A 22,872-nucleotide genomic window follows, 5' to 3' on the forward strand; every position below is an offset into this window, starting at 1 on the left:
ACTAACCCTTAATGACACAATTCATGATATGTTTACAAAGATGCTGAGCGAATGTGGACTTCGGTTCTTTCATTCATAGGATAATAGTTATATTTCATCGTAATCTTTCATTAGATTGACAAATAGAGATAAATGATTTTGCTTCATAGATGAGAAGTCTTTTGACAGGCATTCATTAGTATATGTATAGATAGTCCAAAACATTGGGAATTTAGTATCTCGAAAGTACTGAGAGAAACAAAGATGCACCCGTTCAGCAAACAGCAAATCTATTCCCAATCGTCATCTTCATCATTATCTTTACCTTTATTAGGCTTCGTGTTGTCCTTCTCTGTAGTGGGAGTCTCTGGAGTTACCTTTTCATCAGCGTGACTAACAGAAGGAGTTGAAGTAGCGCTCTTCTTTTCGTTTTGTTCCGGGTCAAGCTCGTCCTTAGTATCTTTAGAAACTTCTTCCTTTCTTTTACTTGTATCCTTATCGGCTTTTTCTTCTTCAACATCGCTTTTTTCATCATCCCAACTAAATATTTCTTCTTCATTGTGTATTGAACTCATAGACTTCGTTGGTCGAATTCCTTCCTTGTACCAAAAGAAACGTTTCCAAAATGCGTCGTAGGAAACTTGAGAAGGCACCAATTGTTCCATCTGATTACGTAGACTTTCATAGGTTTGAAGGAGACCCGAAATTTCATCAGTCTTGCTGTCAATGGAAATCTCCTTTTCCCAATCTTTGTAACCTTCATCAGACACGGGATTTCGAAACAGGTCTGAGTTTTCAATCAATCGCAAAATTTGCTTTTCCTGACGGCTCAAACTAAGATGGGTTAGACTCATTCTGTTCAATTAATACGGCAGAATTGTGCTTCCTTCACATATTGTAAATTGCATGAAGAGTCACTGCTCAACAATTTTATCATCTACTTTACTTACAATAAACTTGCGCGAGAAGATTTGGATCTGCTTAATCTTGATTCTTCTTCTTCCTTTGGAGTGACCTGCAGCGCTTTATCTAAAAATCCATTGACCGTCGTTCCAAAACTATTCCAATAACGACCTGCTGACTCTTCCACTTTGCGAATATTCTCCAATGTCGAGCCTGAGGAAGTACCCTCTTCAAATTGTGCTTTCAAATTGCTCACTCCTGTGTTCGCACGCTCTCTTGTATCACCTATGAAGCTTTCACCCTTCATACAATGAGTTAACTCATTATCCTCCTTTTATCTCGCATACCTTTTCTTTAAATTTACTCCAGAAGGGACCGAATTTTCCTCCAGTTAAGGACTACTCATTGTCAGTTTTAAGCCTTGACGATTTGCACTAAGAAGACATACGTCCAATGCGGATCCCATTTCTTCTTTTAATTTCTCATATCCTTCTTCGTTTTGCTCTTCTGTTGTAGCATTCGGGCTCATATAATCATAAAGATCCATTCTGTCTTCTTTTAAAAATATGTGTAGTTTTCGTCAGATGTGTCATTAAGGGCGATTGCTGTTTCTCAACTAAAAACACGGCTCACAAGTTGCACGAAGGAAAAGTGTTTAAATAAAAAAGAATTTTAAGACAATACGTATTTTTTCCAACTCCATCCCACCTATTGTTCAATGCGGTGTTTCTTTGAATTACAATACTCTGGAAGCTCACTTGTTTATCAAAAATAAAAGAATGTAACGTTTTTATTAGAGACTATATACTCTTCATGCTAATAACAAAGGAAAGAGTTGTTATACATTATTTCTGATTTAAAATGGCATTTGAACGACATCACACTTTAAAAACCCCGTTAGCTAATATCATGCACTATTTGCAAAGATAACATCAGCACCAGTTAGCTTAGCTAAAGTACATCAACTAACCTAACGGCTTTTCACAAATGATCGGTCGTTCAGTAAAGGAATAACATGCACTGATATTAATTTCGAAGGGACATCAATTCAGTTATCCAACCTTCGAAGTAACAATGAAAGCTGCAGCTGAACTCATTAAAATAACTGATTTAATCATAATCATTTTCTCAAGAAACATTAATAAATTATTGGAAACCTTAATATTTTTTAAGATTTATATTGTCTTATTAGTGCATGAAAATTTTTGAACGATGGTTCCACATCACACTTTAAAGTTCATCAGCATCATCAAAGTCCTCATCGTCTTCGTCAGCTCCAGCTCCAGCTCCTTCGGAGTAAAGCTTTTGAGTAACAGGATGAACGACTTGATCAACCTTTTGACGTTGATCATCAAGTTCTTCCTTAGATGCCTCAGCACCTTCGACTTCAAGCCATTCGATAACATCCTCTACGGCGTCTAAAACAGCTTGCTTGTCCTCCTCGCTAACTTTACCACCAAGTTGTTCTTTATCAGTGAATTGAGTTTTCAAGGCGTAAACGTAGTTCTCAAGACCATTACGAGCTTCAATGCGTTCCTTCAAAATCTTGTCCTCTTCGGAATACTGCTCGGCTTCTTTAACCATACGTTCAATGTCTTCCTCGGACAAACGGCCCTTATCATTCTTGATAACAAGTCTTTCAGGCTTGCCCTTACCAGACTTGTCAAGAGCGGAAACGGTCAATACACCGTTAGCGTCGACTTCAAAAGTAACTTCAATTTGAGGAACACCACGAGGGGCGGGAGGAATGCCACGCAAGTCGAATTTACCAAGTAGGTTGTTGTCCTTGGTCAAAGTACGTTCACCTTCAAATACTTGAATCAAAACGGTGTTTTGATTGTCACTGGCGGTAGAGAAAACTTGAGACTTACGAGTAGGAATGGGTGAGTTACGGCGAATAAGGTGAGTCATGACACCACCGGTAGTTTCAATACCCAAAGTCAAGGGGATGACATCCAATAGTACAATGTTATCACTTCCTTCTTCACCAGACAGAACACCAGCTTGAACAGCGGCACCATAAGCCACAGCCTCATCGGGGTTAATACCCTTAGAAGACTTCTTACCAAAGAAGTTCTCCAAGAGTTCTTGAACCTTGGGAATACGAGTGGAACCACCGACAAGTACAATGTCATCAACTTGTGCTTTCTTGAGTCCAGAATCCTTCAAAACTTGCTCAACAGGCTTCAAAGTTCTCTTGAAAAGGTCCATGTTCAATTCTTCAAACTTGGCACGAGACAAAGTTTCAGAAAAGTCCTTACCATCGTGGAAAGAATCGATTTCAATACGGGCGGACTTTTGTGAAGACAAAGTACGCTTAGCCTTTTCAACTTCACGCTTAAGCTTACCGATGGACTTGGCATCCTTGGTAACGTCGACATTGTTCTTACGGTTATACAAACGGGCCAAGTAGTTGATGATCTTGTTGTCGAAGTCTTCACCACCAAGATGAGTGTCACCAGATGTGGCCAAAACTTCAAACACACCATTGTCAATGGACAAGAGAGAAACATCAAAAGTACCACCACCCAAATCATAAACGATAATATGCTTTTCGCTGTCAGTCTTATCCAAGCCGTAAGCAATAGCTGCGGCAGTGGGTTCGTTGACGATACGAATAACATTAAGACCAGCGATAGTACCAGCGTCCTTGGTGGCTTGACGTTGAGCGTCGTTGAAGTAAGCGGGAACGGTGACAACAGCGTGGGTGACGGGTTGTCCAAGGTAAGTTTCAGCAGTTTGCTTCATCTTACCAAGAATCATGGCAGAAATTTCTTCGGGTGTGAATTCCTTTGTCTTACCACCGTAGGCAACTTCAACGAGAGGACGGTTCTTCTGGTTGACAATTTTGAAAGGAAGAGACTTGATATCTCTAGTCATAGTCTTTTCGTCAAACTTACGGCCAATAAGACGCTTAATGTCGAAAATGGTGTTTTCGGGATTGGCAGGAGCCTGGTTCTTAGCTGCCTCACCAACCAAACGTTCTTCGTCGGTGAAACCAACATAAGAAGGAGTGATACGGCTACCTTGGTCATTGGCGATGATTTCAACACGACCATTCTTCATAACAGCCACACAGGAGTATGTAGTACCAAGATCAATACCGATGACAGTTCCATAGTTTTCAGTTTCGTTTTTCTCCGAATTGGCGAAAACTGAGGGCAAAAGAACAAACAAAGCTACAAAGTAGCTGAAAATGCTGAAAAGTTGAAACTTCCTCATTTTTATAAAGAATGATTCAGTCTAACCTTGGAATTCTCTATACAATAACAAGACCAACAATAAAGACTTGATATTTTTTTTAAAAATATGAACAGGTAATCAATGAAGAATCAATTACTGCACAAATTTTAAAATTAATGCTTTATATACTTTTTATAGGTTAAGTACAGTTTGGTTTGTGGTAAGTGTTTATACATCGCTCGGAATCCCGCTAAGTAACGCGGGGAGCAGTCACATGTCGTTTACTAGTATCTTCCAGAACACTTTCATTTGAATAAAAATAAGAATGTAGGTGAGAATGTAAACAATTCGCTTCGTAAAGTCTATTTTAGAAATGTAAACAAAGCGATGCTCTGTAAACAAATAATATGTGTATAAATAATGGATGGAAGAGGCCCATGGTCGCAATTTCAGTATTTATTGAACTCAATAGTTATTAATCTCTCTTTTTTTTTTTTTTGGAATACAGGGTTCCAAGGAAGGATGTACATTAGATACATACGTTTGTAGTGATCTTTAGGTTTTGAAAAATCTTTTCTTGCTGTTAAAATATCATCCAGCACATGTCATGAGGTTTATTCTTGTACACTGTACTTTTTGTCTTTTATTTGAACATTTCATTCCTTGCAATGCTACCATTCAAAGTTTGCATAGGTGAATGAAATAAAGGTTCGTTTCTAAAAATATAGCCGGGGAAAATGAAATTTATTGAATCGTAGCAACTTTAACTTATGTAACTTGGTAGAAACGACCGCCAAAGTCCTTTTTTTTCGATTATCAAATTTGGTGTGAGTATTCAATAAGCAAGCTAGGGTTGTTAACTAGTTTTGTGGAAACGCTGAGTTTTAATTAATTGCTATAGTATTAGTTTTAAAAATTAATGCAATACTAATAGGAATTTGGCAATGGAAATGAAGATAAGGAGCATACTTGAACGAAAAGATTTGCCTAAATAAGAGGCCTCTCTTCTTCATCAAAATTTTTTAGTAAAATTGAAAACAATAAAAACTAAAAAAAGATTGTATTCATTTAATTATTGTACTTGTAATCTTCGGTGATATAGCGGAATCAACGAGACGCTGTAGCTATGCCTTTCTGTCTTACATACCCTTGATGCTTCTTACTACTGACCAAATTCATCATGTCGGCAAAATCCATTAGAGAGGTAAAGAAAAGCAAAGTTATTTTAATTTGAGGAATTCTGTTCATTTACTAACGAATTTTAGTTTGATGGTAAGGCTGTTTTGGCCTATTGGTTGAACAAGTCTCCTAGCATTTCTAAAGAAGCATACAAAACTCCTTCTACCAATCCAGATACTCGTCTCGCTCATATTCAATTTCCACTACCTAATAGTGAAGCTCCCGCTAACTCATCTACTTACAAACAAGTTGTTGAGGATGTCTTTGCTGAAGTAGCTCGTCAACACCCTTGGGTCCTTACATCAAAGCTTGTTGCAAAGCCAGACCAGCTAATTAAACGTCGTGGTAAAACTGGACTTTTGAAATTAAATGCTACTTGGGATGAAGCTAAAGAGTGGATTCGTGAACGTGCTGGTCAACCACAGCAAGTCCAACACGCTGTTGGCCTTTTAATTACTTTTTTGGTAGAGCCTTTTGTCCCTCATTCCTCCGATGCAGAGTATTACATCAACATTAACTCTGTACGTGAAGGAGATTGGATATTGTTTTGCAATGAAGGTGGTGTTGACGTTGGTGATGTCGACGCAAAGGCTAAAAAGATTTTGATCCCTGTACGTCTCGAGAACTTCCCTTCTCGTAGTGAAATTTCCAATACTCTTCTTTCAGACATTCCAGAGAAGCAACATGACTCCCTAGTCGATTTCATCATTCGTCTATATTCGGTTTATGTTGACTGTCAATTCACGTACTTGGAGATCAATCCTTTGGTTGTTATTCCTAACGGTTCTGGTGCTGATGTGTACTATTTGGATCTTGCTGCAAAGCTTGACCAAACTGCCGATTTTGAATGTGGTTCAAAGTGGGCTGTTGCTCGTACTGCTGAAGCTTTGGGCATTAAATCCGAAAATGAAGACGATTCTAAACCTATTACAGCTGACTATGGTCCACCCATGGCTTTTCCAGCTCCATTTGGTCGCGATTTGAGTAAAGAGGAAGCTTATGTTCAAGAACTCGATGCCAAGACCGGTGCTTCTCTGAAGTTAACCATAATGAATCCCAATGGCCGTGTTTGGAACCTTGTTGCCGGTGGTGGTGCCTCAGTGGTTTATGCTGATGCCGTTGCTGTTAATGGTGCTGCAGACGAATTAGCAAATTACGGTGAATACAGTGGTGCTCCTACGGATGGTCAAACTTACGAATATGCCAAGACAGTTTTGGATTTGATGACCCGTGGCAAGCCCCGTCCCGACGGTAAAATTCTTTTTATTGGTGGTGGTATTGCAAACTTCACTTCCCCTGCTGTAACATTCCGTGCCATTTCTCGTGCTTTGGGAGAATTCAAAGACAAGTTGCTTGAACACAAAGTTTCAGTTTGGGTTCGTCGTGCTGGCCCCAACTACCAAGAAGGTCTCCGCGTCATTCGCGAGGCTGGCGAAAAGTACAATCTTTCCTTGAAGGTGTACGGTCCAGAATGCCACATCAGCGGTATTGTCCCAATGGGTTTAGGTAAGGCACCTGTAGCGCCAGAATGGCAAATGGCCTAAGAAGCCTTGAGACGTATGATTTTGCAATGTATGGCTACTATTGAATGTTTTGTTCAGATTATATATGTATGTTTTGGTAATAAATTTGTTTCTTTTCCTTGAGTGATGCTAAATTTGTAAAACGATAGATATACTTTAATTTGTTGCTACGTTTCAGCTTACAGTATAAATAATATTGGTATATTTGCAATCAAAAAAATTCATAAATAAAGAATTGCTATTACCAAGAAGTGCACTTTCCGAGCACTTTTCTAAAAAAAAAAATAAAAAATTCATCATCATCATGGCAAACTCGTCATTTATATGGGAAAAGGATTCAGGGAAAGATGGGCAAGACGTAAAATAAATATCAGGTCCCTCTTTTGGTCCATTCTTAAATAGAAGTGTATCCACCGTCAACCTTAAGGTCCAAACCTGTAACATAACTAGCAGCATCACTAGCCAAATATACGTAGGCACCAACCAATTCTCTGGGTAAGCCAATACGACGGAAAGGTGTGTAGGGAACCCATTCTTCGTGCATTCCACCAGTCATATCAGTGGAGATGTAACCAGGAGAAACAACGTTAACACGAGCGAAAGGAGCCCATTCAACAGCCAAGCTCTTACAAAGATGAATTACACCAGCCTTGGAAGCATTGTAAGCAGCTTGCTTCTGAGGAACGTTGACAATGGCACCTGACATAGAGCCAGTAGCAGTAAGACTACCAAATCCTTGCTTTTCGAAAACAGCACCAGCAACGTGACCAACGTTAAAGATACCGTTGAGGTTGATATTAATGTCCTTGTACCACTCTTCAGGAGTCATTTCAATTGCAGATTTACCGGTACAAACACCAGCGTTTGCAACAACAGTGTCGATTTGGCCAAACTGCTTCAAAGCCTCGTCAAACACACTCTTAACTTGATTACAATCACTAACGTTGCATTTTATTGCAATTGCCTTCACACCATACTTTTGACCAATTTCCTTCGCTTGACTCTCGGCATTGGTGCTATTGTAGGTAATCACTACATCAGCTCCAGATTGGGCAAAAGCTTTAGCAACATCTAAACCGATACCCTTAGAGCATCCGTAAAGAAGGGCCTTCTTGCCTTTTAGGCTCAAGAGGTCAGTAATGGATCTTTCGTTAATGTTCTTAGCAGGAGGGCTCATTTTCGTTTCTAATTGTGATTTTATCAAAAGTTGATGAACTATGCTGCTTCAAGAATATATGGGCGACTATATATAGTCTTCCTCTTGGTCAAATTATTCACGATGATGAAGAAGATGATGATGTTGAAAATGATGTTATGCCACATTGATCATTTCAGCGATGATTTCACTTTTGGGTTCGCTTTCTTCTTTCACAGCTTCTTTGATGGAATTACCGCCGGTAAATACTTGTCACGATAATCCCATGCCACAGTCAGGATTCTCAATTTTTTTTTTTTTTTTTTCGGATGTTTTGTAACTTTCCGCATGAGGTAGACATGAATAACAAGTCTGTTTCATAGCTTAAATACATTCTGTTAATATTGAAACCCAAATAAATAAATAAATTAGAAATACAAAAGAGAAGAAAAGCTGCAGAAAACCTTACTAGTGGCGATTTCTAGATACGTTTTTCTTCTCTTGTATTCCTTCCAAAGTTTGCGACTTCAGAGGTAACCGGCTGTTCCTGTCATTGGGATTTTGTGGGATTTTTTGATATCGCCGACCTTTCTAGTTTAGAATTAAATTCATAACCTTCCTTAAATATTTAGAAATACCTTAAAGAATTACTTCTCCCGTATATCGTATATTAAACAAAAAAGAAATGTGGGTATGATGTAACCTGACACCGTAATAGGAAGATTGATTCAAGTAGCATCTGACTCTGGAACAGTTTTGTTTCTACTCTAGCTAGTTATTTCTTTTCTGTTTACCGTGAAGTAAGTGCCTCCTGCACTTTCTTGAACAAATACGTAGTTGACAACACAATATTATGGAAGTGATGGATGCTCTTCTAAAAGACTAACGAGTACAAAGAATTCTACTTTGATTTCTTGATTTCCTAGTATAAATAAAATGTCTGTTTAAATTGTGTATAATTTTTTCTTTGAAATATCGCACCGTTCTTTTCTGTACTACATACGCGATAGTATCATGCATGTCGAGTAATAATAAAGATTTAAAAAAAGCATACTATTCATTTCTCATGTGTACCAGGACTAAAATCACAGTGTTTATTCATATACTCTTTACGTATATATACCGACACTAATATTACAGAATATTTTTTTATCGGCTCGTACGGTCAAGCAATTTTTACAGCACTCAGTTGTTATGCTCACAATCTGAAATAGCAAACAGTCCCCGAAAGCAATTTAGTTGTCGTTAACGGTTTAAACGTCCATTCCGCCAGTAAACGAAAAAGTTTGCTATTGCTTTGGGAGCTTCATTCTTGATTTTGGAAAAAGTCTTCGCATCTTCTTTTCCGGGGTAAGCTCAATCGCTTCACGTTTGGAACTCTCTATTGGGACTTTGGAATTGAATCGCACTTTTTCATCCTGTTTATTTTTTGGCACCCTTTTCTATTGCATAATTTTCCTGTTTATATTTTCTTGTCATAATACTTGACATCTTTTCATTTTTTTTATCACCGTTCCTGTTTTTGTCACAATCGCTGGATTCCAAACAACTATGTCTCCTCAAAATCACTTGTATAAAGCCTGCTTGTTTGATATGGATGTATGTTGTCTTGTTCTTAGTTTCTGGTTGAATTCGTTGAATTGTAGCTTGGACCGTAGTTTGTTTTAATGAGTTAACCATTCTTCTTTGCGTAGGGTCTTCTTGTCGATAGTGAAACCGTCTACACCAAAACTACCAGTATGGATATTGTCAGTGTAATACGGTGCCGAAACTAATATTCTCTGCAGATTTGATACTAGAGCGTTATAACAAGGACCCGCTACCTCTTCCCATTAAGGCTCAAATGATGGGTATGTAATTTCAAGCGATACTTCTCGCTTTCCATAACCATTGGCTCTTCTATTCTTTGCTTACCTTGTTTCAGGTCGTCCTGGTGATAAAGCTGCCGAGGTTGTAATTAACTGGTCCCATATCCCCATGACTACACAAGAATTTGTTGACGAACAACAAGTCATTCGCGTATGCATTTTGCTTTCCTTTCTTCCGTTCAAACTAACCCCCATTCCAGGCAAAATTTTGGTCTTCCATGAGCTTGATGCCAGGAGCTGAAGCTCTTCTCCAATTTCTAAACACTAAAAACGTTGATATGGCAGTAAGTTCTTTTCCTTTTTCTGTGTGATCAAGGCGACGCTTGTTGCATCTTCCCTAACTGACCTTTTTATTTCCCATATAGTTAGCTACCTCGTCCAACATTGCAAACTATCAAATGAAAACCAATCATCTTCGCGACGCATTTGATTTGTTCGGCGACAATGTTATCACTGGTGATGATCCTCGCATTCCTCCTGGCCGTGGAAAGCCCCATCCTGACATCTGGCTTCAAGCTCTAAATTTAATTAATCAAACCCGCGGAAAGCAAAGTCTTCCTCCATTGTCTCCGAAAGATTGCATTGCTTTTGAAGACAGCGTTCCTGGCGTTAAGAGTGCAAAGGCCGCTGGCATGCATGTCATTTGGGTTCCCGATGCAGCAATTCTTAATCTCTTTCACGATCAATTAAAAGAGCTTGTTGATGATCAGTGTGAACTTTTAATGAATTTAGAAGAGTTTCAACCCAAAAAATACCTTTCAGGTGCTTAGATATCTGTTCACCGATACTTTATAAATGTGCATGCGAGGAAAAGGAAAAACCCAAGACACGGCACACCTAATTTGGTTTTTAGCAGATTGAAGAAAAGTTTTTGCTGTTTACTGTTTCATAGAGAGAAAATTGGAGTTCATGGTTTATAAAAATATCCTTTTTGATTGTTCATTGTTCATTGAAAATAGAGAATTAGGCAGGTATAAAAGCAGGCAAAAGTAGAAACGATGTACATAATCATAACATTTCTCTATGTAATGGTACAAAATAAAATACATAGAAATCAAACAGGAAAAAGAAAAAAGGTCCTTTTTTTAAAAGAATAAAAAAGACTTTGGGATAAAACGAAATTCCAATGGGTTTAAACAATCACAAAAAGCTAAAAGTTTTTCTGAAACACCAATGAAAAGAAACCTAAAGCAAAAAAAACGAAGGTACTAGACCGGAAATTTGAATTTAGACAAAGATTAGGTTGATGAATATATTTTTAAAAAACCATCAAAGTCATTGAAAAGAAGGCAAGGTTCCTCATCGTATCGTTCATTAAATATCTTTGCACTGTCAACATTAAATATGCAATATGTAGAAATGTAAACATCCATTAAATACACATTCATAACATATTTTGACATATCTTGGGCACAGAGGTGAAAGGGTTCAAAAATTCGCAAACAAGTATCTCAGCAATTGCATCCACTTTCGTTTTCGTTTGGCTGGATACTTACGTCAATTAATTGGGTACTCTGAGTTTCGACATTCTCCATTCCAGGAAGCATTTGAGCAATTTTTCGGAAAAGTTGTTTCACGTTATAACCAGCTTTGGCACTAGTCTCCATATGCATGATTTTTAATTCACTAGCTTTTTTTTCGCCTTCTTCTTGGCTAACTTGCCTGTAAAAGAATTAGTGAAAAGGAGGTCCAGAAACAAAAGGAAGCATGTTGAAAGGTTGATTCTAAGCTTTTCTTTTTCGACGAGACATACCTTTTATCTGACAAATCTGTTTTGTTTCCAACAAGTACAATAATCACATCGTCACCCCGTTCGGCCCGTACATCTTCAATCCATTTTTCAGTATTCACAAAGGAGTTATGGTCTACAGGACATGTTAGTAAACATTGATTGTCATACAAGGTCTCTTTTGAAATCATGTGACGGACGACACATTGAGTGTAATTGTTTGACGACCGTCAGAAGGATTCAAAGATGCTTTTGCTTCGGTAGATACATACTCGTAATATCGTAAACTATAATAGCAACCGAAGAGTCTCGAATATAGGAAGGAATTAAAGAACGAAATCTTTCTTGGCCAGCGGTATCCCACAGTTGAAGACGAACAGTGCGATCTTCCAAATACATCGTTTTACTTAAAAAATCAATCCCAATTGTAGCCTACGAGTGATGACGTTAGACAAACCAAATTTCCGCTCGTTCAATTGTTTCTTACCTGATAGGTGTTGTCAAACTGATCATACATAAACCGGGTGATTAAAGAAGTTTTGCCAACGGATTGTTCTCCCAAAAAGACAAGCTTGTATTTACGCAACGAAAACGAATAATTGTCCGACATTTAGAATATCTATGAAACAAATCTGTAAGGGTTTTATAGTTGATCCTCTGGAACAAAAGAGTCTTTGTAAAATGAAAAGCAAAGAAGGTGTCCGCTCTGAGTTTTCTTTACTGTAGTGGTTGAGAGCAACTTCAAAATACGGCGGTGCAACGATAATGTTTTGGTGAAAGGAAACAAACTTCGGTAGAATATATAGGCTTATAGGAAGCGAAGTTTCGAAGGACTCAAAAGCACTTTTTTTCTGCTATTTATTAATTATGATTATCATTTGCAATAAAGAGAAAAGAAAAGAAAGAAGATATGAACGAGGTATAGAAATAAAAAGGCTTTGAAGGAATGGATAAACGAATTATCTACATATGGAAAAGGAATACCGAATGCAATGAATTTAGTACCCAAGTTTTGTGTTCGTAACACTGGTAAAAGCCTAGGATGACGATTGCTTTGCTGTACCGTTTGTAAATGCTTCTTCTAGTAAATAAAATGATCACTGCTTTAAAAAAAATATTGATGAAACCATTATTTTACAGAAAAAAAATAAAAAAGATTTTGGACACACTGGGGATTGAACCCAGGCCAACTCGCATGCAAAGCGAGCATGCTACCACTGCATCATATGCCCGAAACTTAAGGAACTTAATGACAATTACTGTTATAAACAAAAAATAACATTTGCTAACAATGCAATGCAAGAGGATGAGTGAATACAAAAAAAAATAAAATCAAAACCTCCATACAAATAGACTCGCATAAGCTCTAAATAAATCCGTTTGTGCGAAAATCAAACGGCCCTGAACGCTGCTGTAAAGCTTCCTTTTCCAGAAAGTACTTCACGTCACGAAGCGACGTCTCCTTCAAAAGAAAGCAACAACGAATTGAAATGACCATTTGGAGACACCTTGTTTATGCTTGACAAAGAGGCCGTTTGGTGGTTTTCTTTTGTTTATTTACACTGAATGACGAATTCATCCACAAAAGGTGATTCCACGCAAAAGCAACCGACTTTTTTTCTTTATATATATATGTAGCAATTTCATTTATTTTTGTTCCTGGGTCCATTTTCTCAATTCCCTTTGTGAAATTGTACTTCTCGATCCGCATCAAAGTCGCTTAACTGATGACTTAAAGCTTTAGTTTCTTCCCACCACCTTTTGCCATCCACCAAACGTTACTTGCTTTCTCTTCTTACTTAGGTACAGGTATAAACTTTTCTTTTGTTAAAATTAGTTTCTTTAAATTATAATTCGTGATTAGAAGCGTCTTGTTGGATTCCTGTATCTGTCTTTCGAAGCTCGTGCCGTAATCTGTTGAATTCGTTAGTCGTGGACTGCATTGTCTTTTTTTTTTTTTTTTTTTTTTTTACAAATACAGATTCATTGGAATTGAGAAACCATTGTTTCTTTGTTACTTGTTTTTAGATTGAAAATCACGGATTGATTATGCGTGCAATGTCTTTGAGCACTATACTCAATGATCAAGAGCAACAGTGTCCTTTGGCAACTGTAACGAGCTTTGTATCTGCCATTGTTATTATTATTGGACTTATCCTTTCCTATTTGCTTCAGGTTTACCGAATTGTAAAACTTGGAACCTCCAAAGGTCTTAGCTTTTCCTACCTGGGCTTGGGCTACATCGGTGTATTGAATGCTCTTGCCAACGTGATCACTTTACAAGTGATCCCTTTAACAAAGTGCTGCCATGAATTTTACTCTACTCGCCAATGCTTTGCCAACTCCAGCGGTTTGATGCAAGTCGGTTCTCAAGTAATATCAATGGGTGTCGTTTTGCTTTCCTTTTGGATGTACCTTCCTCGCCCTATTCATTTTATCTCCAACGATGATGAAAGCGGCGATCCTATCCCAGAACCTTTAAGCATTACGAAAAGCAAAACCTGGCGCAACACTTCTTATGGCTTGCTAGGCATTTTTGCTTGGGGTCTTTGCATCTGCATCTTGTCTGCTACTGTTTTAACTTACAATATGGCTTGGGCAACCTTTCTTGGTTTTAGTGCCTCTTTTTGTGCTATTGTCCAATACGTCCCTCAATTTATTTCTACTGTTCGTCATAAGTCTCATGGCGCTTTGAGCATCCCCATGATGGCCGTACAAACTCCCGGCGGTTTCTTGATCGGTTACTTATTGTCGAGACTCCCCGGTACAAACTGGACGAGTTACATGATGTATGTTGTCAGCGCCTCTTTGCAAGCGGTTTTGCTTTCTTTATGTTTCTATTATCACTTTCAAAACCAAAAAGCCAAACAAGAGGAAGAAGCTCTTGCCGTGCAACGCGAAGAAGAGTGTCAACGTGCTGTAAGAGTGTTGGAAGAAGAAACTGGTCCTTAAACTATGCCTATGATGTTTAAGTTTTCCCATCGATAAATCTAGCTGAACACTTTACACCTCTGAATTTTTAGAGTTTTCAAAATCCGATCACTTCTTTAAAATCCTTCCACGTTCCTTTACCTCAATTTAATGCGTTCTTATTTATCAATGGTTATGTAGCAATATGATATACTACAATCCTATTGTCATCAGTTAAAATAGCACAAATGTTATATAATCGTGAAATTATAAAAGCTTCTAGTAATAATATGTCAAGTCAACTTTTTTTTTTAAATATAAATTGTTCTGTAAAAATATATCGGTATAGAAACCTAGCAGTTCCTGGTCCTCATGGTTCCACACAGAGCTTATAACTTGGAAGCCATTGCATAGGGAAGGCAAGAACTTATTGAGACAAAACGTCTCATACGAACTGAATCAGGCGAATATGGAAAAGAACGGCATGAATCCTGAAGAAATCGCATTATATGATAGACAAATTAGACTTTGGGGTTTCAATACCCAACAAGCGTGAGTGATTTGCTGATCTATGAGAACCTCTAACCAGCGTTGTCTAGGTTAAAGCAATCGCGAGTTTTGTTGATTACAGCATCTCCTTTATCAAACGAAATTGCAAAAAATTTAGTCTTGGCCGGTGTTGGAGAGTTATGCTTGCAAGACACCCATTCTGTTGAGAAGCAAGATCTGCATGACCAGTTCTTTTTGGAAGAGTCGGACATAGGAAAGTCAAAGGCATCTTCCCTAATAAATAAACTAAAAGACCTCAATCCACTGGTGAAATTATCCTCTTTGGATACACCGATTGCGGAGCTGTCTGAAAGTATAATCTCTTCGTTTCAAATGGTTATTGCAACTCAACTTCAGTACAATGAGTGTTGCAAGGTAAATACCTTGTGTCGTTCTAGTCAGCGTCCTATGTATGCTTCGAGTTGCTACGGACTTTATGGATTCGCTTTCGCTGATTTAATTGACCATGAATTTGTAATGTAAGTGGAAGGTCTATCAAAATTCATACGTTTTCAAGTATAAGCTAACTTTTACTAGAGAAAAAACAGTTGAAAATACAAAAGTTGAGCAAGCAATGTCGACCAGACAAAAACCCATGCAAGTAGCTTTCGATACCGCCCTTGGTTCCATGTTAAGACCTCGTCTGGCAAAAAAAGTTCCAGCCGCTTACCCTGCACTCCTATGTAAGTTCATAGTCAACCAAGAGGACTATTTTATTTAAGTATAGTGGGCAAGCTAACATCTTGACAGCAATTCTGAAACGCAACAAGTCAGACCCAGAATCCATCAAGAAGATGTGTCACGAACAACAATTAGATCCCAACGTAATCCTAAACCAAGATTTCTTAAAGTAAGTTATGGGGTTTTTTTTTTTCGTATGGTTTTGCTAATGATTTATTTTAGCGACTTTTCCCAGAATTCCAATTTTCAATGGATGCCAGTGATCTCCATCATCGGAGGCGTTGTTGCCCAAGATGCTTTAAATTCAATTAGCAAGCGTCAATACCCCATAGATAACTTTTGGATCTTTGATGCTGAAACCAGCTCTGGACCTGTATACAAGCTGTAATTACGAGTTGGTTATGTATAGAATGAATGCCTTTTCTACCTTCGATCATTTCCAAATATTTACATCTCTATCGAAGTCGAGATTGCACATACACAATTAAAACATTCTCATGCTACTCTCATTTGGCGAATGTTTGTTTACACAATAGTGAACTCTGCAACACTACGGTCAAGAACCTCTCTCTAGGTAACCATCTTGTCGAGCATTTTCGCAAGTAGGTAATGGACTACGTAGCTAAAAAGCAGTCACGTAAACAATAAAAGTACGCTGACGCGCTTACTCTCTTTCCAAGCATGTACATTAGTTACTATTGTTTTTTTTAAAGCTTTAGTTCATAGTTGGTAAGTACACAATAATACTTAAGGATATAAAGTGATGACAAAACGACATATACAACAGAATAACTTATGTTGAATTTTGTTGTATTTTTTTAAGTTTCAGCCTTGTCTGATTAGTATTCTCTCCTTTTAATCTTTTTTTTGCGAAGCTAACTCTTTTAGAAATGATTATTTATCCAAACTTAAGCCAGTTTACTTTACTTTTGTAGTATGATGTGTAAGTTTTTTTCTCCAACGGTTTGCGTTTATAGGATGAGTTCCAAAGACATAACGGGCGGACTAAATTGGTCACATACCAAGTCTTCAACTGTACATTGAAGTCGTGATCGCTTTGTTGATTTCGAGTCTTACTGATTTGTCGCAATCCTGTTGGATTTTATTTCATTCTATGATATGTTACTAACATCTCTTAGATTTTTGTATTGTAGATTTTGACGTTTCCAGTAAATTGAAGCTCTAAAATGTGACATGTTGCGGTGATGAGCAATTCACACTGTCTGAAACTGCCCATGATTTCTTTAATATACTCTGAGCAACTCTTGTCATATTTTTAGTTGTTTGTACAGGAAATTGTTCGTAATAGTATAGACGATTGTCGCTAAAAAATGCTGTGAAATAATTACAAATATTAACCTATCTTTGTTCCTGTAAAATGCAATTTTTCAAGTCTGTTGTAGTACATGTAGGTTTTCATCGCTTGATTATAAATGGGGAAATCATTTTGTTAGACTAGTCAAAGAATGCTATACAAATTTCCATTGTAACTACGTCTTTTGCAAGTAGATTGTACTCTCAAGACTTTATTCTTACTTTGGATACGATGGTTTCATTTCACCCACGTTTTTGGTAATTCAGTCTCTATCGAAATCCAGAGTTTTTGTTCTTGAATAAAAAATTATGTTTTCGGAATTCTACAGGATGCTAACCTAAACAAATAAAACATTGTCTTCTTCCAACGCTTAGAGGATTTCAAATTACAAGCTATTCACGGTTACTAGTGCAGTGTTAAATTAAAATTCCATCCAGATTTCATTTAATATAAATATGAATGTATGTTCCTAAACCACATATACAATTAATTAATAGACACAACAGTTTTCTAAATTCCAAAATAAGCTTTTACATTTATTGCCTTTTCGTAGGCTTAGCTTTTTTCGTTACAAACGCGTGAACACCTTTCGTGAAATGAAAGTTAATATGCTTCAGCAGAAACACCTTCATGAACAGAACCGTTTGCACCGCCATTAACAACTTCTGTGATAATGCCTGCCCGGATAACCCAATCACCAAAAGGTTCTCCATCTTCGCGTTCTAAAGCATAACGTTTGATAAGAGGACGCAAAAGATCCAAAATTTCGCGCTCTTGAACTGATGCGCGATATAGCTTGTTGAGTCTTTGACCATAATGACCACCACCCAACATCAAATTGTAAGTGTCTGGTGCTTTACCCACACAGGCGATTTCGGCCACCCAAGGACGAGAGCAACCATTACCACACCCGGTCATACGCATAACAATACTATCTTTTTGAAGCCCAGCTTCATTAATAATGTCTTCAACCCTGGTGATAAGTTTAGGGAGGTAGCGTTCACTTTCGGCCAACGCAAGTCCGCAAGTGGGGAAAGCAACACATGCAGCTGAAGAAAGACGTAAGCCAGTAAAGGCAGTGTTGTCAAGCTTATACTTAGCCAACAATTCAGAAACCCACTCTAACTCTTCAGAAGAAACATTAGACAGAATAAGATGTTGATTAGCTGTTAAACGGAATTCGGCCTTAGACTTCTTTTCATAAAATTTTTCAGCAAGCTCGCGCAAACCTGTCTTGAAAAGGAGTTCCCCACTATCTTCAATACGACCGTTTTCAATGAAGATTGTGCGCCAATACTTTCCTTTTTCGGTTTGGTTCCAGCCATCGAAGTCGTCGGTATTCTTAACGAATGGAGCATGTTCACGAGCAGGTTCGAAAGCAAATCCAGACACTTCCTCAGTTTTCTGCTTGAACGTCTCAACACTCAATCTATCTACTGTATATTTAAGACGAGCCTGCTTACGGTTTTCACGATCACCATTGTCACGTTGAACTATAAGAACACCTTTAACAGCATCAACAACTTTATCATTAGGAACGTAACCAAGAACTGTACCAAGACGGGGATACGTTTTCTTGTTGTTGTGAGTGGTTCCCATACCACCACCAACAGCTAAATTGTAACCAACCACTTTAGTGCCTTCTGTAATAGCAACAAGACCAACATCATTTGTATAAATGTCGACATCGTTGTATGGAGGTGCAACGATACCAACCTTAAATTTTCTTGGAAGATAAGTGGGTCCGTACAATGGCTCGACATCTTGGGCAACTTCACCGGCAATCTTTTTCTTTTGTACAGAGTCTGGATCTTCAATCCAAATTTCATGGTAAGACGAGGTGGTAGGGAGCAAAGAGTTGCTGATTTCCTTAGAAGCTTCATAAAGTTGAGCATGGACTTCCTCATTTTCGGGAGCGGATGAACAAGTAACGTTACGAGCAACATCACCACAGGCACCCAAAGTGGTCATGAGTACCTTAGATATGGAACGAATAGCATTTCTCAAGTTTCCTTTAAGAACACCATGCCATTGGAAGGTCTGACGAGTAGTCATTTTCAAAGTCTTATTACTCCACTTCGCGGAAATATCATCCATGGCTAACCATTGCTCAGGAGTGCAAATACCAGCTGGTAAACGAGCGCGAATCATAAACCCATAAGCAGGCTCAAGTCCTTGTTTTTTACGCTCTTCACGGATATCACGATCATCCTGCATATAAATACCATGGAACTTGGTCAATTGGCAATCGTGTTCCGAGAGGGCACCAGTAGAATTGTCAGCTAAACCTTCCATGATAGTACCACGCAAGAAATTGGAAGCCGTTTTAATATCTTCGTTGGTGATAGGCTTGGGTTCGTCAATGTCGACATCGACCTTGTCCAAGCCCATTGCTGCCCAAAGCTCAGGTTCCCAAGTACTATAAGCAGTTTCCCAACCATCAGGATCTTGGTCATTACCCAATCCCAAAGGAAGAAGGGGCTTGGCTCCAAATTCTTGGAATTTCGCATCCAACTGTTTACCGGGACGATTATAATAAAGCTTGTCTTCCTTACGAGGCCAGTATTCGTAATCACCGAAACCAAACACACCATAATTCAAGTTATTCAAAGCCAAATCAGCATTCTTAAATGCTTCCCAGAATTCATGACCATTTTGGGGGAAATCACCTTGACCAGCGGTACTGGCCAACAAAACAACATTAGCTTCCTTTGGTAGCTCTTCAACTGGGTAATCATCCATCACCATAATTTTGCATTTGGAGCCACGGGCGCTTGCTCTATGGTGGAGTCGTTTAGCGACATTTTCGGCAGTGCCACCGTCTGAGGCATACAAAATTGTTAAAGGAGGGCCAGATAAACCTTCAATTAGCTGGTTAAGAGCATTACGAGCATCAATATTTTGTTTATGACGGACATCAGCACCAAAGGACTGGGAAAGAGTTTTGGATAACGTAGGTTTCCGTAAGGTCAATTGTGTCAAATAATTATCCCTTTCAAGGAAAGCTCGGAGTTCATTACGAATGCGTTCGGAATCCAACTGGAAATCAGAGCGTTCACCATCTTGAAGAGCAGGGGTCCAACGATACAAAGGCCAGTAACCAACGTCAACCGCCTTCTTGGTTTCTTGTAAAACGGTGATAGCATCATCAGAAGGGGAATGATAAGGAAGATAAGCCAAAACAACCGAAGGACCCTTAAACCTGTCAGCTTCTAAAATAGAAGATATGACCTGAGTATAAGAGCTGTAAAGAGCCGTAGAAGCGACATAGGCATTGCTAAAGTTCATGGCATACAGACCGATATCCTTTTTGCGAGAGGAAGCACGGACAATTTCACGAGTGGAATAAGGTTGAGTATCAACAATGAGCAAATTAACATTAGATTCAAGGCAAAGAGCTTGGTGCAAGGCCGAATTGCCCAAATCGTAAGCCCAAGAGTCGGAACCGATGATCCAATGAGAAACGTTTGTGAAAAAATGAGAACGGTCAAGCAAAGACTTAATGCCAGTGGATGAATCCTTTTTGAGTTCTGCAACGACGAGTTCAGGATCAACTGGCGAGTCCATATTATCGACAGAGACAATCCAGTTGGAAAGAACTTGTAAGGATTCAGCTGAAATTTCAGAAGATTCGGTCTTTAATAAAGAGGCAACTTCATCACAGAAAGTACGTCGTTGTTTTTCGTATTCCAATACGGTACCCAAAGCGAACTGAGGAGAGATAATAAGATGAGAAGATACAGCAGGCTTAGCGGTAGTAGGGTCATTTACGACATTAAGACGAGCCTTAAACACACGTTGAAGTAGTTTGTGATAAACATCCTCAATGGCAGGGGGAGTAGGAACGAAAACCTGCTTGCCGGTCTCCGTGAAATCTGCAACAATAGAGGGTTTGGCAGAACCGCTAATATTGTCTATGGCAGCGGAAACAATGTCTGCGACATGCTTCGTGGATTGCAAACCATACTTAACAGCCAGTAATTGAATATTGGCTTTGGCGGAGACAAGGGCAGCCAAAATATCTAGATACAAAGGGTCCCATTTACGAGGAAGGTTGCCGAGGGGTTCTAGAACGGCAATACGCTTCACGGTGGATGGTAAACCGGAGAATAGATCGTTGGGCAACCAAGGACGCAAAACGCGGATGACGACAATGCCAACGGATCCTTGTTGAAGGGCATTCTTAGAGAGCAAAGGAGAAGCGCTGCCAAAAGCCAAAAGGACGTTAGAGGCATCGGAAGGACCATAATATTCGAAAGGCTTGAAAGATTGAGAAAGGAAAGCATACGAAGCGGCATCACGAGCTGGCTGATCATAAACAGGGGGGACGTAGGACGATGACTTCTCGACTTCTTCTGTCTCTTGGGATTCAGGGAGGAGATCGACCACACGAGCAGCCTCTAAATCTTCCTTGGAAGGAAGAAAGTCCAAGTCTTCCAAAGCGACTGAAGAATTGTAGATGGGGGTGTAAAAATGCAAAACACCGGTATTCTGTCTAACAGCGAGATTGTGTGCAAGAGCAGCCGTTTGAAGGACGTCGTTTAAGGCGTCTTGCTCAGAGCCGTTGGGGCAGTTTCCGGAAAGCAAGATAACGAATCCGGTGTCACGAACGGAGGCAAAATCAAAAGGCTCCGTAGGATCAAGAGCGATGTGGGCTACAACAGGCTGATGAGAGAGCTTGTAGAGATGGGGTGTAGCAAAGAAGAGAGAATCAGCAGAAGCTACAGCTGAAACAATATGTTTCGGGGTAGGGACTGGGGACTCTTGCTCAGCGAAGAAGAAATCAGTAAGATGTGCAAAAGGATCGGCATGTGACTTCAACGAGACGACAGAAGTGGATTTACCAGAAACGTTCAACGCTTTAACTTTTCGTAAATCTTGCACGGCCTCTTGAAATGTTGTATCCAGGGTTTCATTGGTTGGATGAACAACATAGAGGGAATCTGCGCATCGGAAAGCGACTCGTGTCACAGCTTCCTGCGTATTTGTGATGGAGGCTTTTAAGCTCATAGTGAACAGGTGAAGGTAAAAATCGTGATTTTTGAAATAAAACCGTTTGCTTAAACAAGAAGAAAGGACGTACCAAAATTTTCTCCAAAATTAGAAAATCAAACTAAAAACTATTAGGAGATTACAAAAATCAAGACCAAGAGAATTCAACAAATAAAATTATTTCTCATGTAAGAGATAAAAATAAAAGTATATGGCAAGAGATTCTAGTACAAGACTGCAGAACTAAGGGAATGTGATCTCTATTGCTTTTTCGCTTTCTGTGAACAACTGCAACAGATGTTTGCAATTCCACTACTGCGTTCCCTTTGAATCGTTCTTTGCTTTGAAAGCGAGTAAAGAATGCGGTAGAGGGTAAGTTTATATTTCGTTGATTTGGTGTAGCTGTTGAGCAATCGCACAGTAGATTGCGTGATTAGCGTGCTCGTAGGAACGGGTCAAGTCGCGTAATCAATTTGTTACTCGATCGAACGATCCAAGGCAAGATGATCCCAACCCACAAGATACACGAGTAGATTGTTCATTGTTTTTTTTTTTGTTTTTTTTTTTAAGATCAATAAAATTTTTCATTTGTAATGTTCGGTAAACAAACAATATCCTTTGTCCACGATTGGCTTCTTCATTGAGGATTTCTAGAATTATATCACATTCCCTACTAATCTTTTATGCACCATTGCGCTCGCTATTGTAAGGCCTTTCATTGAATGTTTGCGACACATTATATAATCTAAATAATGAGGAATAAATAACTATAAGGAGTGGAAGTATTTCCTTATAATGTGGGGGATGCGGTCGAGTGGGCATTTGTTTATATTTATGTTTTTGAGTTGGTTAAAATAAAATATGTTTTTCGAATGATCTGTTGATTGATAGTATAAGTATTAATTTTAGCTATGGCTATAAATACA

General features: G+C 38.7%; 9 protein-coding genes and 3 non-coding genes across 12 annotated transcripts; 6 read left to right on the plus strand and 6 right to left on the minus strand.

Annotated features, from left to right (window-relative positions):
• Window positions 1-269: 269 nt before the first annotated feature.
• SOMG_01838 (BSD domain protein) lies at window positions 270-1,429 on the minus strand (the record flags this gene model as incomplete). Its single annotated transcript, XM_056180631.1, has 4 exons — window positions 270-813; window positions 930-1,183; window positions 1,230-1,280; window positions 1,331-1,429. 4 exons carry the CDS (start codon window positions 1,427-1,429, stop codon window positions 270-272), a joined length of 948 nt encoding a protein of 315 aa, XP_056036404.1.
• Window positions 1,430-2,112: 683 nt separating this feature from the next.
• On the minus strand, window positions 2,113-4,104 carry bip1 (ER heat shock protein BiP; the record flags this gene model as incomplete). The annotated part of the gene is made up of 1 exon (XM_056180632.1): window positions 2,113-4,104. The coding sequence occupies one exon, from the start codon at window positions 4,102-4,104 to the stop codon at window positions 2,113-2,115; it is 1,992 nt and encodes a 663-aa protein (XP_056036403.1).
• A 1,141-nt stretch (window positions 4,105-5,245) lies between these two features.
• On the plus strand, window positions 5,246-6,788 carry acl2 (ATP-citrate synthase subunit 2; the record flags this gene model as incomplete). Its single annotated transcript, XM_056180633.1, has 2 exons — window positions 5,246-5,269; window positions 5,331-6,788. 2 exons carry the CDS (start codon window positions 5,246-5,248, stop codon window positions 6,786-6,788), a joined length of 1,482 nt encoding a protein of 493 aa, XP_056036561.1.
• A 373-nt stretch (window positions 6,789-7,161) lies between these two features.
• Window positions 7,162-7,944, minus strand: SOMG_01841 (short chain dehydrogenase; the record flags this gene model as incomplete). The annotated part of the gene is made up of 1 exon (XM_056180634.1): window positions 7,162-7,944. The coding sequence occupies one exon, from the start codon at window positions 7,942-7,944 to the stop codon at window positions 7,162-7,164; it is 783 nt and encodes a 260-aa protein (XP_056036562.1).
• A 1,509-nt stretch (window positions 7,945-9,453) lies between these two features.
• On the plus strand, window positions 9,454-10,540 carry pud1 (pseudouridine-5'-phosphatase Pud1; the record flags this gene model as incomplete). The annotated part of the gene is made up of 6 exons (XM_056180635.1): window positions 9,454-9,501; window positions 9,597-9,639; window positions 9,690-9,752; window positions 9,827-9,921; window positions 9,971-10,054; window positions 10,136-10,540. 6 exons carry the CDS (start codon window positions 9,454-9,456, stop codon window positions 10,538-10,540), a joined length of 738 nt encoding a protein of 245 aa, XP_056036559.1.
• Window positions 10,541-11,221: 681 nt separating this feature from the next.
• On the minus strand, window positions 11,222-12,109 carry ryh1 (Rab family GTPase Ryh1; the record flags this gene model as incomplete). Its single annotated transcript, XM_056180636.1, has 4 exons — window positions 11,222-11,432; window positions 11,524-11,635; window positions 11,772-11,931; window positions 11,987-12,109. 4 exons carry the CDS (start codon window positions 12,107-12,109, stop codon window positions 11,222-11,224), a joined length of 606 nt encoding a protein of 201 aa, XP_056036560.1.
• Window positions 12,110-12,659: 550 nt separating this feature from the next.
• On the minus strand, window positions 12,660-12,731 carry SOMG_20078. Its single transcript has one exon. It is a non-coding gene; the product is annotated as a tRNA-Ala (tRNA).
• An 817-nt stretch (window positions 12,732-13,548) lies between these two features.
• SOMG_01844 (multispanning membrane protein, CTNS/PQ domain protein) lies at window positions 13,549-14,451 on the plus strand (the record flags this gene model as incomplete). Its single annotated transcript, XM_056180637.1, has 1 exon — window positions 13,549-14,451. The coding sequence occupies one exon, from the start codon at window positions 13,549-13,551 to the stop codon at window positions 14,449-14,451; it is 903 nt and encodes a 300-aa protein (XP_056036557.1).
• Window positions 14,452-14,878: 427 nt separating this feature from the next.
• On the plus strand, window positions 14,879-16,027 carry rad31 (SUMO activating enzyme E1-type Rad31; the record flags this gene model as incomplete). Its single annotated transcript, XM_056180638.1, has 5 exons — window positions 14,879-14,961; window positions 15,009-15,437; window positions 15,496-15,641; window positions 15,709-15,808; window positions 15,862-16,027. The coding sequence occupies 5 exons, from the start codon at window positions 14,879-14,881 to the stop codon at window positions 16,025-16,027; spliced, it is 924 nt and encodes a 307-aa protein (XP_056036558.1).
• A 372-nt stretch (window positions 16,028-16,399) lies between these two features.
• snR41 lies at window positions 16,400-16,479 on the plus strand. Its single transcript, XR_008803677.1, has one exon. It is a non-coding gene; the product is annotated as a small nucleolar RNA snR41 (small nucleolar RNA).
• Window positions 16,480-16,609: 130 nt separating this feature from the next.
• Window positions 16,610-16,719, plus strand: snR70. The gene has a single exon (XR_008803678.1). It is a non-coding gene; the product is annotated as a small nucleolar RNA snR70 (small nucleolar RNA).
• Window positions 16,720-17,557: 838 nt separating this feature from the next.
• Window positions 17,558-21,964, minus strand: sir1 (sulfite reductase beta subunit Sir1; the record flags this gene model as incomplete). The annotated part of the gene is made up of 1 exon (XM_056180639.1): window positions 17,558-21,964. One exon carries the CDS (start codon window positions 21,962-21,964, stop codon window positions 17,558-17,560), a length of 4,407 nt encoding a protein of 1,468 aa, XP_056036555.1.
• Between the last annotated feature and the right edge of the window lie 908 nt (window positions 21,965-22,872).

This window comes from Schizosaccharomyces osmophilus, chromosome 1, assembly GCF_027921745.1.
Source record: "Schizosaccharomyces osmophilus chromosome 1, complete sequence".
In the NCBI taxonomy this organism is placed as follows: domain Eukaryota; kingdom Fungi; phylum Ascomycota; class Schizosaccharomycetes; order Schizosaccharomycetales; family Schizosaccharomycetaceae; genus Schizosaccharomyces; species Schizosaccharomyces osmophilus.